Source organism: Lingula anatina, chromosome 3 (assembly GCF_051362555.1).
Source record: "Lingula anatina isolate TDL-2025a chromosome 3, LinAna3.0, whole genome shotgun sequence".
In the NCBI taxonomy this organism is placed as follows: Eukaryota; Metazoa; Brachiopoda; class Lingulata; order Lingulida; family Lingulidae; genus Lingula; species Lingula anatina.
Genome location: NC_141769.1, coordinates 14,619,920 through 14,635,470, shown reverse-complemented (window position 1 = coordinate 14,635,470; position 15,551 = coordinate 14,619,920). Strand labels below are relative to the sequence as shown.

General features: G+C 33.1%; 1 protein-coding gene and 1 long non-coding RNA gene across 3 annotated transcripts; both read right to left on the bottom strand.

Annotated features, from left to right (window-relative positions):
* Positions 1–68: 68 nt before the first annotated feature.
* LOC147762943 (uncharacterized) lies at positions 69–607 on the bottom strand. Its single transcript, XR_015333485.1, has 3 exons — positions 443–607; positions 311–362; positions 69–230 (listed from the first exon to the last, which is right to left on the bottom strand). It is a non-coding gene; the product is annotated as an uncharacterized LOC147762943 (long non-coding RNA).
* Positions 608–3,104: 2,497 nt separating this feature from the next.
* LOC147762942 (RNA helicase MOV-10-like) lies at positions 3,105–9,026 on the bottom strand. Of its 2 annotated transcripts, XM_087010120.1 has the most exons (6): positions 8,907–9,026; positions 7,681–8,135; positions 6,717–6,893; positions 5,875–5,963; positions 5,256–5,366; positions 3,105–4,927 (listed from the first exon to the last, which is right to left on the bottom strand). In XM_087010120.1, exons 2-5 carry the CDS (start codon positions 8,110–8,112, stop codon positions 5,264–5,266), a joined length of 801 nt encoding a protein of 266 aa, XP_086866246.1. In that variant the 5' UTR covers positions 8,113–8,135; positions 8,907–9,026; the 3' UTR covers positions 3,105–4,927; positions 5,256–5,263. The 2 variants fall into 2 exon arrangements, with proteins under 2 accessions (XP_086866246.1, XP_086866245.1); XM_087010119.1 differs by lacking the exon at positions 8,907–9,026 and having other exon boundaries at positions 7,681–8,518.
* Positions 9,027–15,551: the final 6,525 nt, after the last annotated feature.

The window sequence follows — 15,551 nt, the reverse complement described above, 5'->3', positions numbered from 1 at the left end:
TTTCATTTCTCAAACTCACCTTCCAAAAAGAAAAAAGATTACATACCTTAAGGAGTGGGTCGAAGTCCCACAGGTGGCGCCCATCATCTTCTATGTCCTGTAAACAGAAATAAAAACGAGATTAGATTTCTTTCATTTCTCAAACTCCCCTTCCAAAAAGAAAAAAAAGATTACATACCTTAAGGAGTGTAGTCGAAGTCCCACAGGTGGCGCCCATCATCTTCTATGTCCTGTAAACAGAAATAAAAACGAGATTAGATTTCTTTCATTTCTCAAACTCCCCTTCCAAAAAGAAAAAAAGATTACATACCTTAAGGAGTGTAGTCGAAGTCCCACAGGTGGCGCCCATCATCTTCTATGTCCTGTAAACAAAAAATAAAAATGAGATTAGATTTCTTTCATTTCTCAAACCCCCCTTCCAAAAAGAAAAAAGATTACATACCTTAAGGAGTGTAGTCGAAGTCCCACAGGTGGCGCCCATCATCTTCTTTGTCCTGTAAACAGAAATAAAAACGAGATTAGATTTCTTTCATTTCTCAAACTCCCCTTCCAAAAAGAAAAAAAGATTACATACCTTAAGGAGTGTAGTCGAAGTCCCACAGGTGGCGCCCACCAGTTTGCAGTCTGCTTCCTGGACCTGTAATAAAAAGAAACCTGGAAAGCATGGGAATATGCAATGACACTACGACTCCAGCCCACGACAGCAAAAAGGTGAAGTATCCTGCGAAGATGACCGAGCGACGATTCCTCGTGGGGAGAAGCGAAGATTTTAGCTGGCCAGCTAAGAGCAACGCCGAATCCACCGTCTAGATGTCTGCGTGTGCAGGGAACAATATGTCGAAGAGCGATGCGTTGACGTAGGATGAGTAGAAGATTCGGAGAAATGGGAGTCGACTCCCGTGTCCTTTGTGCTTGATACAGGGCGCAGCACATGGCATCCGTCCTGTTGCTCTAGATCTGTCCGCTGTTGAGTGAACGCACTTTTAAAATTTTGCGCTTTTATACCTTTGTTGACGTATAGTCACATGTTGGCGTTCTTGTTGTCACCAATGGTCAACTTGTTCAAAGGGGATGGCCTTTGATAGTGATGCGCAAAGTTGGTAATAATATCTTATCAACATATTCATTTTCTTTTATATTTTATATTTTGATTATTCTGCCTGTCAGTTTGTTTATAATAAGAGTAATAAGTTCTAAGCAATGTCTGTGAAATGTGCAGGCAAATTTGATGAAAATTTCTGAGCAACATACCTTCTCCCTAAAATTTTTATAGGTACGATGTCCGTTAAGCTGGTAGCTGTGAACTTCTCGCAGGCTACTTTAGTGTGCGTGTATTTGAACACTGATCCAAAATGTGGATAATGTAATTTGGCGTAGGGTACGTGACTGCATTTTTGAGGCAGCCTGAGGGAGTATGGTTGTTCTGATTGTAGTGAATTGTAGAGAGACAATTGGAAGTACACTGAACTTAGCATGTTCAGTCACCCAAGTACTCTGAAACACATTTTGTAATCAGCTGACTTGTTATTCTGAAAAATGAAAAAACAAATTATATTGATTTACAAAACTGGAAGATAGAAGCAGTGGATCATATTACTTATGCCAGGCAGAAGAAACGACTGAATGTATATTTTTATATTCAAAACGTCTACTGATTTAGGTAATAATTAACAACTGACGTCTCCCTTCATGGCGTCGGGTTATCAGTACTCCCACACCAGTAACATGAGTTATGAGTTGAGCAGAAACAGAAAAATATTTTTTATAAAGATAATGCAAGTATATGTGTAGGCCCATTTATCTTTTTTTATATTACTAAACGTAAGAATTGTTTGTCCAAGTGAAACTTTACTTACATCAGCCTAGCAACTAAATCTGACGTTTTAACGTCTCCGAAAATAACTAGAATTTTTTTAATAACGCAATAATGCGGCCACCTTCGAGGTGTCGCCCGGTTTTTAAAAATTGAAAAAAGAAACTTTTCGGGGCGTCTTTTGTCGCGGGTCATTATTTTCAGTTGTTTGATGTTTTTTTGTAATATTTTAGCCATTGATAGAATCTTTAATTCAGTTACATCCACGATTAGCTAGACGAAATGGTGACAGGGAAAAGTCAAATTTTTTAAACGGCAAAAACTGCATTCTCTTAGAAAGCAATTAGCAAACATTCATTACCAGGCACTGTGAAAAATTCAACCGAAGTTGAAGACAAAATTTGTCAAAAATAAACGTGCATGTCGTAATACCTATTTAAAGCAGTCTAATTTTTGTTAGTATTAAAAACGTGTAAATATTATCCACATAGGATATTTTTAAAGCCTTCGATATTTAAAATATTTAAACTTCCCATACTTTGAGGCATGCATGAGTCGGAAAATGTTTGCATAATTACATAAAAAACTAGAATTATCTCTTTATGTGACCACAGTTTACTCATGTGCCTTACATCATTCCCTTAAACCCTTTCCCAATATCGATTTCAGATATTTTTGACACATTTTGTCTTCATCTGAATCACGTGAACGTTATCAAGTGTCATAAGGCGTACATTATGAAAATATTTAGGTCTTGGAACGTGATTTGATGACTTTTTTAAATGCATATATATACAATTATAAATTTATAATTAAGTTATTTAATATCAAATTATAAGTTCTGACCGAGTTTTAAAATTTATTTTAGGAGGGGTAAAAAAACCCAACCCCATCTAATATATATTGGATACATCCGTAGGCTTATGTCCTTAGAACTAGGCGTACAAAATGTGTCTTCTAGCTAAACTTATTATTATGGTGTATGTGTAATTAAAAAAACTACGTAAGAGTGACAAAAGGTCATGTGTTTCGAATGCACCCCCACTCTCCGATCAGACATTACTTTTGTATAATTCAGTCCATCTTCGTTGTAGTTTGTGACTTTACGTCATTTCTTAGTGAAGCGGTGTTGTCCTCAATTTAACTTAAATGTCCAAATTACTAAGAAGAAACCACTTGCAAGAATTATAAGGCTTTTTATACTGCTAAGTCTATAGACGTGATACACACGATATTTTGCAACCCCACAAAATCTGTTTCTTAAAATTTTGGTTCCACCACAGCTTAGCACTATCATTCTTTTTTGCTTTATTGATATATTTTTAGTACATAAATAACCATTGTCTGTTGCCCAATTTTGCACAAAATTAAGATAATCCCCAAAACCTCATTAATTGTGTTTCCTCCATCCCAAAAAATATTAAAAATTTCTCCTCATAATTTAGTAGTGCACTGGCATCTACACAGTACATAAATGTATCATTATAATAACATCTTGTTCTTACTGATAACATAATTAGCTTAATTCCATAACAATTCTAAAATGTTAATAACAATGAAAATTCAAAGTAGATGGCAAGATTCTTATTGTGCTGATAAAGATAAAATATGTAAATTCAATACTGATTAGGTACTGTATACTGGCTCATTGAAAAAAGGGAACCGTTTCACAAAAAAATTAAGCTTAGACTGCTAAATCTGGATAGCCAACTATACAAAGTCAACTTTGCGATATTGTCTTACAACTACAATTTTTTAAGAATGATTGGTCCACAGTTGATGAGTAGAATATACATAAATGGGCTACTGACACCACTGCAAGTAAAAGACTTGCCAAGACAATCAAAATGTAAATCAAAGGAAAGTGAAAAGAAAGTAAAAAGACTGGAAAAAATGAGGCAAAATTGATAACTTGGTTAATGAGCGAACAATACTCTAGTTTTGATTAAATCAGAACTTTTCTTGCACCTATTTTTATTTTTGCCATTTTGTAAGTGAAAAAAGGGGAATAGGGGATTGGTGTAGTGAAAGCCCAACCTTAACCTTTGGATGCTATTCTCATTAAATATATGCATAAAAGACAAAATTTAGACCACAAATAGATTCATGCAATCTACCAACCTTTTTTGCAGTGAGTCATTGGAACTTATCAGTTATTTCTGACCTAGGCTATCTGTAAGATTCTTACAACTGTGAAGTGCAACTTAGCCAGCTAAGTCTTTATAGGCTCAGATTTTAGACTACAAACCAACTTCAAACATTTAGAAAAGCAAGTGCAAGGAATAGTTAGTTTGAAGGCTCTGCCTCCCCATAGGGTGAGAACAAACACACTCACACTGTATGATACATTACAGAAAACATTGGTTAAAAATATACTCTGGAATTTTACATTTTCACTAGTATAGAATCAATTTGATTTCTAAAACTGACTTATTATAAAAATACTCCTGTCAATTTAAAACTTTTTCATAAAGCATATCTGAAATATACTGATAAAATGTTATTAAAAATATTAAAATTTGATATTCACAGATAAAATAGGCTCAAGTCAAAATGATTAAGACAATTATTGAAGCATTATTCAAACCCCAATTTTGATTATTTTCATACAATTAGTGATTCACAAGCTCTTTAACAGAGTTGTACCTAATCTGACTACATGATATCTATCAAAATCTCTCTAAAATCAAGTGACAAAAAATGCCCACAGTTTCAAGCACCATAAAATATGGCTTAAGTAAGTAATATCCTCAATTGTTTCATAATAAACGTCATGTCACTTGAATGTACCTTTCTCCAGAAAAAAAGATGAACTTGCAAGGTTTGATAAGTCTGAGTTTACAGGTAGATGTCATAGTTTAATATACATGAGGCAGCTTTATATCGTGGTCAACAATATTATATTATATCAGTTTCTCTAGCCTCCATGTCTTATTCGTCATAATATTTTGATTTTCAAATTCAGGGTCCCCTAGTAAAAGATCTTGCATTTCCTCTTGATCACAGAAGAATCTGAGTTGAGAATACAGTTGAGAATACAGAGTTAAAATTAGGCCTCTCCTGTCCACTCGGGGTCCTCTTGCAACTGAACCTGGCTGACATCCATGGTTACATCTTGAAAAATAATATATTCCCAAAAAAGTTTAAATGGTGCAGTAATTATAATAATAATAATAATAATAATAATTAAAATCAATAAATCTTGGACACATTACTTGTGGTACGTCTGAATAACACGACAGACAAGAAGAAAATAGTTGCTCTTGAAAATGGACTTTAAGTAATGAAAATGCAAGATGACAGCTAGTAGATAGTACATGTGCATGCAATTTATTTGAAATTCTGACTTTTCAGTCCTAATGATTTAGATTATTTATAGCCAATAATCTGAGAAAATAAAATATTCAACAGAGAAATTGATTGCAATAAATCCTGCTCGTACCTGACTGCTTAATATTCACTGCACCTCTCTACGACATCGTCGAGCTGATCAGTAGGGTCATCGTAATCACATCCTGTGTACGCTTTATTCTCGAGGCAGTACTTAAGGAAACTACACCAAAGAGAAGTTGAAAATAAAGAAAGAATTGCCTACTTTCTTTTGTCTTTCTGTATGGACTTTCATTCACAATAAAAGAAAGAATTGCCTAGTAGACACTATTTTGTCTGTCAGTTTGGAGTTTAATTTACATGTTTTTTAACTTTCCTTTTTTTTCTATTTTTTTTTCATTTAACAGTCTGTCTGAACTAAAACATGATAGCTTTCTCTTTTTAATCTTTCTATCCTCTTTGTTTTTTTGTTTTTTTTTTGTCAGTCTGTCTGAACAAACATTAAAAATTTAATTTATGAACTTTATTAAATCCTTAACATTTCTTTTTTTGTTGGTTTGTCTGTCTGTCTGAACAAGAGTTCTTAGAAACAATGAGATTAAATAAAGATTAAATAAAGGAAAAAAATTTTGAACCTAACATGGCTGATTTGTGTTTGGTTTGAAAAAGTCTTATAATTTGATTGAACTTTTTTTGCTACTGATCAAATAAATTAAAATAATTCACTTCACCTGTTCCAATGTTCATCTTGCGAAAGAAGAAACGGATTCCCTACAACAATCAATAGGGCCTTTGCTCTTGTGATCGACACATTAAACCTCTGAAAAAAAATTAATCCCACATGTAACTGTATGTGCGGGTGAACACTGAAGACAGTATAGTCTGAGACTAACTGTTCATATCTCTTCTGTGAATTCCGCATCACATGGCATAGTCTCTGCAGTGCCATAGTGGAAAGAAATGGTGATGAAAATAGTATGGACTATAGCTGTTTAAATAACCTTACATTTCAAAATATGTGTGTGCACATCCATATGTACAAAGTCTTATGAATTATGTGTTCACGCATATACACATGCCACAGCACAATCATGGTAATGACACTATCTTTTCAATGGGCAAAAATTATCAAACTTTCAAATGTATACCTTTATAAACACATAAAGTATATAGTATTAGTGGTACTCTTACTGCACAGATTAGAACTATAGAGTAGCTTACTTTTTTTATTTTGTTGTGACCATCCAATAGGAATTGGGTAGGAGTATTAAAATTTTAAAAATTAATGGCCTAAAAAAATACTGCATCTGTAAAATTCACGATTTCCCCCCCACTGAAAAAAATCAAGTTATTACCATATGCTGAGGTGGCACTAGCAATTTTTTCTAAAGCCAAATTACTACTTTTTCATCACTTTTTTCTCCAAAATGGTTTAAATTTGACTAAAATAAGTCGCAAATCAACCCTATTTTGTTTAGCCAATTGAAGTCAGTTTTAGCATTTGGCTTAATTGGGCAGTGTTAACTCTACCCCAGTTTGTGTGTCCACGTGCATAAGTGTACAAATGACTGACCTGTGGGTTCTTTAAAAAGCCCAGCTTGAACTCTGCGTCCAGAGCCAGGTAATCGGGGTTACTCCTCACGGTGGACACCATGATGACCCGTCTCTCCTGACCCTGAAATTCCTCCACACTGCCCACCTTTATGTCCCGAAAGTTTTTCTTGGACAGCAGTTGCCTCAGTTTTTGAACCTGTGGAGAGAATAAAAAGGGATGTCTGTGCATTTACAGGCCCGTAACCAGCAATTTCAAAAGGGGGGTTCTTTTTCTGAAAAAGTGGACCTTTTTCCATAAAAACTTCATGTACCTACATGTAGATCAAATTTTACCCACAGTGGACCTTTTCCCAGCAAAAGTGGCAGTTCTTTAAAACCCCCGAACCCCCCCCTGGCTACGCGCCTGATTTAATACTCATCCGTTACATTCAGCATTTACTTTATCTTTATCTTATTTTACTAGTAGTTAGCCATAACTCTGAACAGGCTGCATATTGTTAGTACATTACATTATAACCAAGCTCAGGTGGATTAGTAATTGAATTTGCCATGTGAGATGGGAGTGAGCAAATTCACCACAATTTTAATTTTAATTTTTAAAATTTTTCTTTATACATGTACACTTCTGTAGTTAAAGTAGGACTTTTCATAAGCCTAACATATCTATAACATACTATTAACTCAGATGTATTGTGGCTGTACTTTAAGGTAAATGGAATGTTGGACCTTTAAAGAATGTTGACTACTGGCTCTTTAGAGCTATGCCACATTCTTAGAATCTATTGCCCTAACTCAGCAAAAAGGCCCAGTTAATAATTGTAAACAAATTTGCAAAGTTTTACTAGGCAGCTTCAATTAATTGGCATTTGGCGTGAAGCCCGATTTGATATTGCAAACTGTTGTTAGTAACTTGAAAAGGGAGAGGGACTGGGGAGGGGTTGCCTGTATTCATCATGGAATAAGCTCTGTCATATTTCCCTCACTTGTTTTCTGTAGGGGGAAATAATTCCAATTTCATTCTGCAAGACTCGGATGCCTCTGGCCTCCAGTAGCTTCTCCACATATCCCAACACAATAGTTGCTTCTTCTGGATTGAAGAATGATGGACTCCTTTCCTCCCTCATGTCCTCCCCAACCACTCCATGGAATACAAAGGGACACCCCGTTTTTGGTAAACCTTCCCAGTTGCAGAGGGACTCCCTGGCAAGTCGGTCAGCACAGGCTTCTAGCTCGTTGTCGTAGAACTGTTCGTTTGGAAGCTTGAGGATAGCAGGATGTGATCTGTAGTTTTTGAGGAGTTTTGTGAGGAGGAATGGGTTGTAATGGCCTTGACGTTGGTACAGTACATCTTGATCGTCGTCATCTGAGCCAGGACTCGAACCACCCCTCTTCTTGTACACATCACAGTAGGTCATGTATCTTTCTAAAAGTGAGAGTCCTGTAAGACATTAAAATGATGAGACATTTCATATACATGTATAAATATATAAATGAAGTTATTCTTTATCAAAGAAACTAAATAACTATGAGGTTCAAAAGGTTTTAATTTCACCATTATATGTACAAAAGAGATGAAAGAGACATTTTGTCAATGCTTAAGTACAAAATCTCTACTACCACATGTAAAAGTATTTCAGTGTTTACAATTTTACCAGAGCTTATAGAACTACCAAAAAAACTGATCCTTGTCAAAACCTAGTCCTAGTCAAAAGAAAGACTTTCTTTTGTCAAATTTAAAATTATTGAAGGAATAATTCTGGGCACATCCATAGCAGTAAAAATGTTTCATTAATTGCATTACTTTTTATTTTACTTAAATCTTAGAAGCAGAAATCACTGGTCAATAAAAAGCTTTATTTAGAATAAGTCCTACATGTATATGATTTTACCAGACTCTCAAACACCTTTGTAAATATTATAGTTAATCATAGTACTTTTGTCCACAATTTTCAACTTCACTTTTCTTTTAGTCCTAGTCTTATTTCATTTTTATTTAAGCCCAAGGTAGTAATGTAACTTCCCCTTTTAATGCATTTCATAACACATACACTCACACACACTGGCAGATTAAAACTTTACTATTACTCATATTATCATTTTTATTATAATGGCTGTTGGGGGCATATTATTATAATTAAATATATTAAAAACTATTATAAATATAATTATATATATTAAAAACTTATTTGCAATATAAAACAAAATTTACCTGCATAATTATCACTGCTTCCTTATTATTAATCCAGCAGAGAGCTTAACCTTTGGGAGTTTACAGGGAAATATCAACAAGTGTGCTTTATGTAATCTCATTTAATGGCCTATTAATTAGGCAAATGACTTTATAACTTACAGACTGACCCTCTCAAAGGTCTTCAGGCCCATAAGTCACACCCTTAAGAAATGCACAAAACAATAATGCACAAAATAGGAGACTATCAATTCTGATACAATAATACATTATGTTTAACTGCACAGTCAACATCAAATGTTTTAAAATTATGCACAACAGGTAACACCGACGAAAGTAAAAGCATAAGGCTTCAGGCCCATCAGAGTTCAAGTTTATATTTAGAAAGTGCCAAAATGAGAAAAATGAAAATTTCACAAAAAATGCATAAATTTGATAAAAGTGATAATCTAATAGAGCTGGTTTTCTAATATGAGCTGTATGTCAATCCTAAGAATCATTCTTGTAAGACTAGTTGAAAAAATAGAAAGTAACAGTTTTCTTTCTATAACGTTAATGGTGGCAGTGTACAAAAGAGGTTTTTTGTCAATTTTGATGCAACATTACATAATGATTAACTGTATAAATACCACCAATTTTTAAATATCTACTATTAAAAACATGAACATTAAAAAAAGGTGATTACCACTGGGCTTCATGCCCAAGGGAGCTCTAAGTCCCACATTGAAAATTCCAGTATGTGAAAGATAAAAATTTTCACAAAAAACCTCTATAACTTCCAGAAAATTAACTAATGAGACAGATTTTCCAACTGAAGCTGTATTTCAGTCCTATGTTTCTTTCCTTTAAGTGTAAAAAGAGCAAGTGACATGGTTTTCCTTTCACGGTCACTAAGGAGGCAGTGCCTAAAATAGGGTTTTGTTCAATTTTGATGCAATATTACATAATGCTTAACAGCATAATAACCATCAGTTTTTTAATGATAAAATAAAACTATCATGGATATTCACAAAATGTGTCTAGCCCATAGAGTTCAGAAACACTTTGAAAATCCCAAAATCTAAACAAGAGAAACTGTATTAAAAAGAGTTTATTTTCCATTTCAATACCTTTTTTACATGAAAAAAAATAATCGATTTACTGTCATTTTTGTATGATCAATTAAAATATGTTGTCAAAGGAAAAATATCAATAGAACAACTTGCTCCATTCTGAGATTCTTAACTTAGTGAATGATTGAATCTGACGAACTTCAATGATATGAGTTCCCTTCCATTTTTGATACTTTATTACACAATGCACAATACAAGGTGTACTGTCATTTTTATATAATCAACTAACAATATTTTTAAGAAGCAGAAAATGTCAAAACAACACTTTTACATATCTAATTTGTTCCATATTGAGACTGTTAACATGCCTAAGAATTAATCTGAAGAAAAGCCACTTATATGCAAAAAGGCTAATAACTTCATCAAAACTTAACTGATCAAGCTTATTTTCAAACTTGATCTGTATATTAGTCAGACTGATCACTCCTGTAAGTTTCAAGACAAAAGGCTGATTGGTTTTCCTTAAAATGTGTTGTCAGTGTTGCATATATGCTGAATAATGGAAAAAAACAGCATAACTTTAAATTTGTAAAAATAGTCCAATCAAGCCAATTTTCGAACTTGACCTGCGTATTATGAATATTCATCAGTTCTGTAAGTTTCAAGCCAAAAGGTAAAATGGTTTTCCACTTATCATGTTATCAGTGCTGCATATATGCTGAGAAAATGCAGAAAATGGTTCATTTTGTTAATTTTGATGCAATAATAAATCATGCCTACAATAGCACTGTCAATCAACACTGAATTTTAATCATGCACAACAGGTGACATCGTCAATAACAGGAGCGGATAAAGAGATATTTTCTGACAGTATTCCAAATTATCTTTGTTGATCCATCCTACATTTTTGATGGTCTTCCAACAGAAAAAAACAGATACCCATCAATATGAATTTTAAAATCTGAAAGACCCAGAAGACGGCCTCAATCCACCCCTGCAATAAGATTACAGTTTCAGGACCAAATTCACATAATGAAAATCCCAATATTTGAATAATGATGACAATGCATAAAATAATATTACATAATGTTTAAAGACATAAAAACCAATGCAACTGTTTATGTGGAAATACAGAGAATGTGAAGAGCTTCAGGTGGATGGGAGCTGAAAATGCCAGCGTTTGAATAATAAATTAAAAAGAAAACACAACAAAAATATCCCATTAAAGCTGCTATTCAAACTTTTAATCTTGCTGTAATAACATGATATGAATAACCCCAATGTGTTTGAGGATAATAAGGCACTGTTATTCAAATATATTTTTTTCTTTTGTTAACTTTTTTGCAATACTAAACAACATTTACCTGCATAATTATCACAGATTCCTAATTATGTGACACAGTTAAGAGAGCTTAACCTATGGGACTTTACTGGGAAATCTCAACGTGTGTTTTATGTAATCTTATTTAATGGGCACTTGGAAATTAATTAGGCAAATGATTTTATAGCTCTGAATTTAGCTTGTGACTACCCCAAGGGACAATTACCACCAGCCATAAACAGTAGCCCCATATAGCACTCTATAGAGCTGCATTGCTTCCAGAACAGAAAACAATCACTCTGATTTTCCAACACAAACTGCACGTCAGTCTTACAGAACTTTTCAGTAAGTTTGAGTATCATAAGTAACATGGTTTTTCTTAATGGTCATTCTGGCAGCCATTTCCAAAATAGGGTTTTCTTCAACTTTTATGCAATATAACATAATGACCATCAATTTTTAATAATAAAATAAAAGTATCATGGATATACAGAAAATGTGACATGGAAAGGTCTTGGAAGTTCAGAGTCACTTTCAAAATGCCAAAATGTACCTGTATACAAGAGATAACTGTATTGAATTGATTTTCTTCCATTTTCAACACCTTTTTTTCATATAACAAAGTAATCAATTTACTGTCATTTTTAAATGAACAACTGAGAAAATTGTTGACATAGGAAAAATATCAATAGAACAATTTTGAATGTCCAGTTTGCTCCATTCTGAGATTCTGAACATGGTGAATGATTGAATCTGACAAACTGTAAAGATACGAGTTTATTATTATTTCCATTTTTTGACACTTTATTACACAATTACAGGTTTACCATCTTTTTTATATAATCAACTAACAATATTGTTAAGATGCAGAAAATGTCAAAAGAACACCTTTACATATCTAATTAGTTCACAGATGAGATTGTTAACATGCCTAAGAATTAAATCAAAGGAAAAACACTTATATACAACAAGGCAGCAAAGCTGTCAAATGTACAGACAAAAAACAGGAAATAACTATGCACAAAATAGGCTACTGTCAATTCTGATGCAAAAGTACATTATGTTGAACTGCAAATTCAACATTAAATTTTAATTATGCTCAACAGGTAATACCAATGTAAGTAAAATGTGTAACAAGCATAAGGCTTCAGGCCCATGGGAGTTCAAGTTCACACTTTGAAATTGTATAACTTCCAGAAAAAGAAGCCAATTAGACTACTTTTCCAACTCAGGCTGCATTTTAGCCCTGTATTTCTTTTTTGAAAGTTTGGCAGTCATAAATAACATGGTTTTCCCATAATGGTCATCATGGCAGCAGCACCCAAAATTGTGTTTTCTTCTATTCTGATGCAATATTACATAATGGTTAACAGCATAAAGACTGTCAACTTTTGAAAATAAAATAAACGTATCATGGATTTTCAGAAAATGCAACTAGCACAGGTCTTCAAGCATATCTTGTGAAAAATTAAATTTTCACAAAAAAAAAAAAAAAACTGTTTAACTGGCAGTAAGAATTACCAAACAGACTGCATTGCCTACTGAAGCTGTATTTTAGTCGCATGTTTCTTTCCTGCAAGTTTGAGAACAGTAAGTGACCTGGTTTTTCTTAAATGGTCATCATGGGAGCAGTGCCAAAAATAGTTTTTTTGATGCAATATTACATAACGTTTAACAGCATAATGACCATCAATTTTTAATAATAAAATATTAGTATCATGGATATTCAGAAAATGTGATATGGGAAGGTCTTCAGGCCCATGGAACTTCAAAGTCACAACTTGAAAATGCCAAAATGTAAACAAGACAGCACTGTTCTGAAATGTTTTTTTTTTTTAACATAAAACAAAATTAACAGTTTACTGCCATTTTTATATGATCAACTAAGAAAAATATCAATAGAGCAGTGTTAAATAGCCAATTTCTTCCATTCTGAGATTCTGAACATAGTGAATGATTGAATCTGACAAACTGCTATGACATGAGTTTATTTCCACTTTTGAAACTTTATTACACAATACACAATAATAAGTTTACCATTATTTTTACAAAATCAACTAACAATGTTGTAAAGATGCAGGAAATGTCAAACAAACACTTTTACGTATCTTATTAGTTAACTAATGAGACTGTTAACATGCCTAAGAATTGAATGTGAGGAAATGTGAAAAAACAGCATAACTTCTAAAATAATAGCCCGATTATGCTGATTTTCGAACTCAACCTGTGTTTTAGCAGCATTGACCACTCCTGTGAGTTTAATGGCAATTGGCCTATCTGTTTTCCTTATATTGTGTTTTTAGTGTTGCATATATGCTGAAAAGTGGGGAAAAAAGCATAACTACTAAAATAGTGGCCCGATCATGCCGCTTTTCGAACTTGACCTCAATTTAGTGAGATCCATTACCCCAGCGAGTTTCATGACAACAGGCCTATCGTTTTTTTTCTTGAAATGTGTTTACAGTGTTGCATATATGCTGAAAAGTGAAAACATCTTAAAAATGCCAGTTTGAAAAATTAAAGAAAAAATTACAAAAATATTCCACTAAAGCTGCCATTCAGTCTAGGTGCATAACCATGATATGAATCATCCAACTTGAGTTTAAACAGTGTAAACAACTCGCAGAAATATATTTTGTTTTACTACAAAAAGGGCAGTCATAGCTATTATTCTGATATCTGAACTTTTCATCAGACCATGTGACATCCATAGATGGCTATACTTTGTAACAATATCTTAAGAGATTATAACAAAAAAAAAAACAAAACCCTTTTTACAAAGAAAATTAATTATTTGCCAAAAAGAACAGTCAAGTTGCAAATATTGCACAACAGGTAGTATCAATAAAAGTTAAATGTTACATGTCCTTGGGAGTTATAAGTCCCACAATGAAAATTCCAGTATGTGAAAGATAAAATTTCACAAAATGTACAACAGAATAACATGGTCAATAAGATTACAGTTTCAGGACCATATGTGAGAGTTCAAATTCACATAATGAAAATCCCAATATGTGAAAAAAGATGACAGTGCATAAAATAATATAATTACACAATGTTTAAAGGCATAAAAACCAACACAACTCCTTATGTGGAAAAACAGAAAATGCAGAGTGCTTCTGGTGGATGGGAGTTGAAAGTGATATCTTGAAGATGCTAGTGTTTGAAAAATAATTAAAAGAAAATGTAAAATAAAACAAAACAAAAAATTCCAATAAAGCTGCTATTCAAACTTTAAATCTAGCTGTCTAATTACTAACATGACTAACATTTACCTGCACAATAATCATTGATTCCTAATTATGTGACACAGTTAAGAGAGATATACCCAGGGGACTTTACAATGAAATCTCATCGTGTGTTTTACGTAATCTCATTTAATGGCCACTTGAAAAATTATTAAGCAAATTACTTTATGAACGTGTGTTTTATGTAATCTCATTTAATGGCCACTTGAAAATTAATTAAGCAAATTAGTTTGTGACCCTGAATTAATATACTGCCATATACATTTATTGCACCATAGTTCACTCTATAGAACTGCATTGCTTCCAAAACAGAAAACAATCACACTGGTTTTCCAACACAAGCTGCACTTCAGTCTTATGAAACTTTTCAGTAAATTTGAGTATCATAAGTAACATGGTTTTCCCTTAATCGCTATCCTGGCAGCAGTGTCCAAAATACAGGTTTCTTCAACTTTCATGCAATATAACACAATACTTAACAGCATAATGACCATCAATTTTTTATAAAAAAAATAAAAGTATCATGGATATTCAGAAAATGTGATATGGGAAGGTCTTCAAGACCATGGAAGTTCAAAGTTCAAAGTTCAAAATGCCAAAATGTAAACAAGAGATAACTGTACTGAAATGATTTTCTTTCCATTTTCAACACCTTTTTACATAAAACAAAATAATCAATTTACTGTCATTTTTAAATGATCATCTAGGAAAATTGTCGACATAGGAAAAATATCAATAGAACAATTTTAAATGTCTAATTTGCTCCATTTGCAGATTCTGAACATAGTGAATGACTGGATCTGACAAACTGCAATGATGAGTTCCTTTCCATTTTTGATACTTTATTACACAATGCATGATAACAGGTTTACCATCATTTTTATATAATCAACTAACAATATTGTTAAGAAGCAGAAAATGTCAAAACAACACTTTTACATATCTAATTAGTTCCATATTGAGACTGTTAACATGCCTAAGAATTAAAGGGACAAAAAATAGGAAATAGAAAAAAAACACTTATATACAAAAAGGCTAATAACTT

Coding starts and splice junctions, on each gene's coding strand:
- LOC147762942 (XM_087010120.1), bottom strand. CDS start 8,112: ATGACCTACTGTGATGTGTACAAGAAGAGGGGTGGTTCGAGTCCTGGC. Junction 6,894..7,680: donor TTTCCCCCTACAGAAAACAA/GTGAGGGAAATA, acceptor TTCTCTCCACAG/GTTCAAAAACTGAGGCAACT. Junction 5,964..6,716: donor GCTTTTTAAAGAACCCACAG/GTCAGTCATTTG, acceptor ATTTTTTTTCAG/AGGTTTAATGTGTCGATCAC.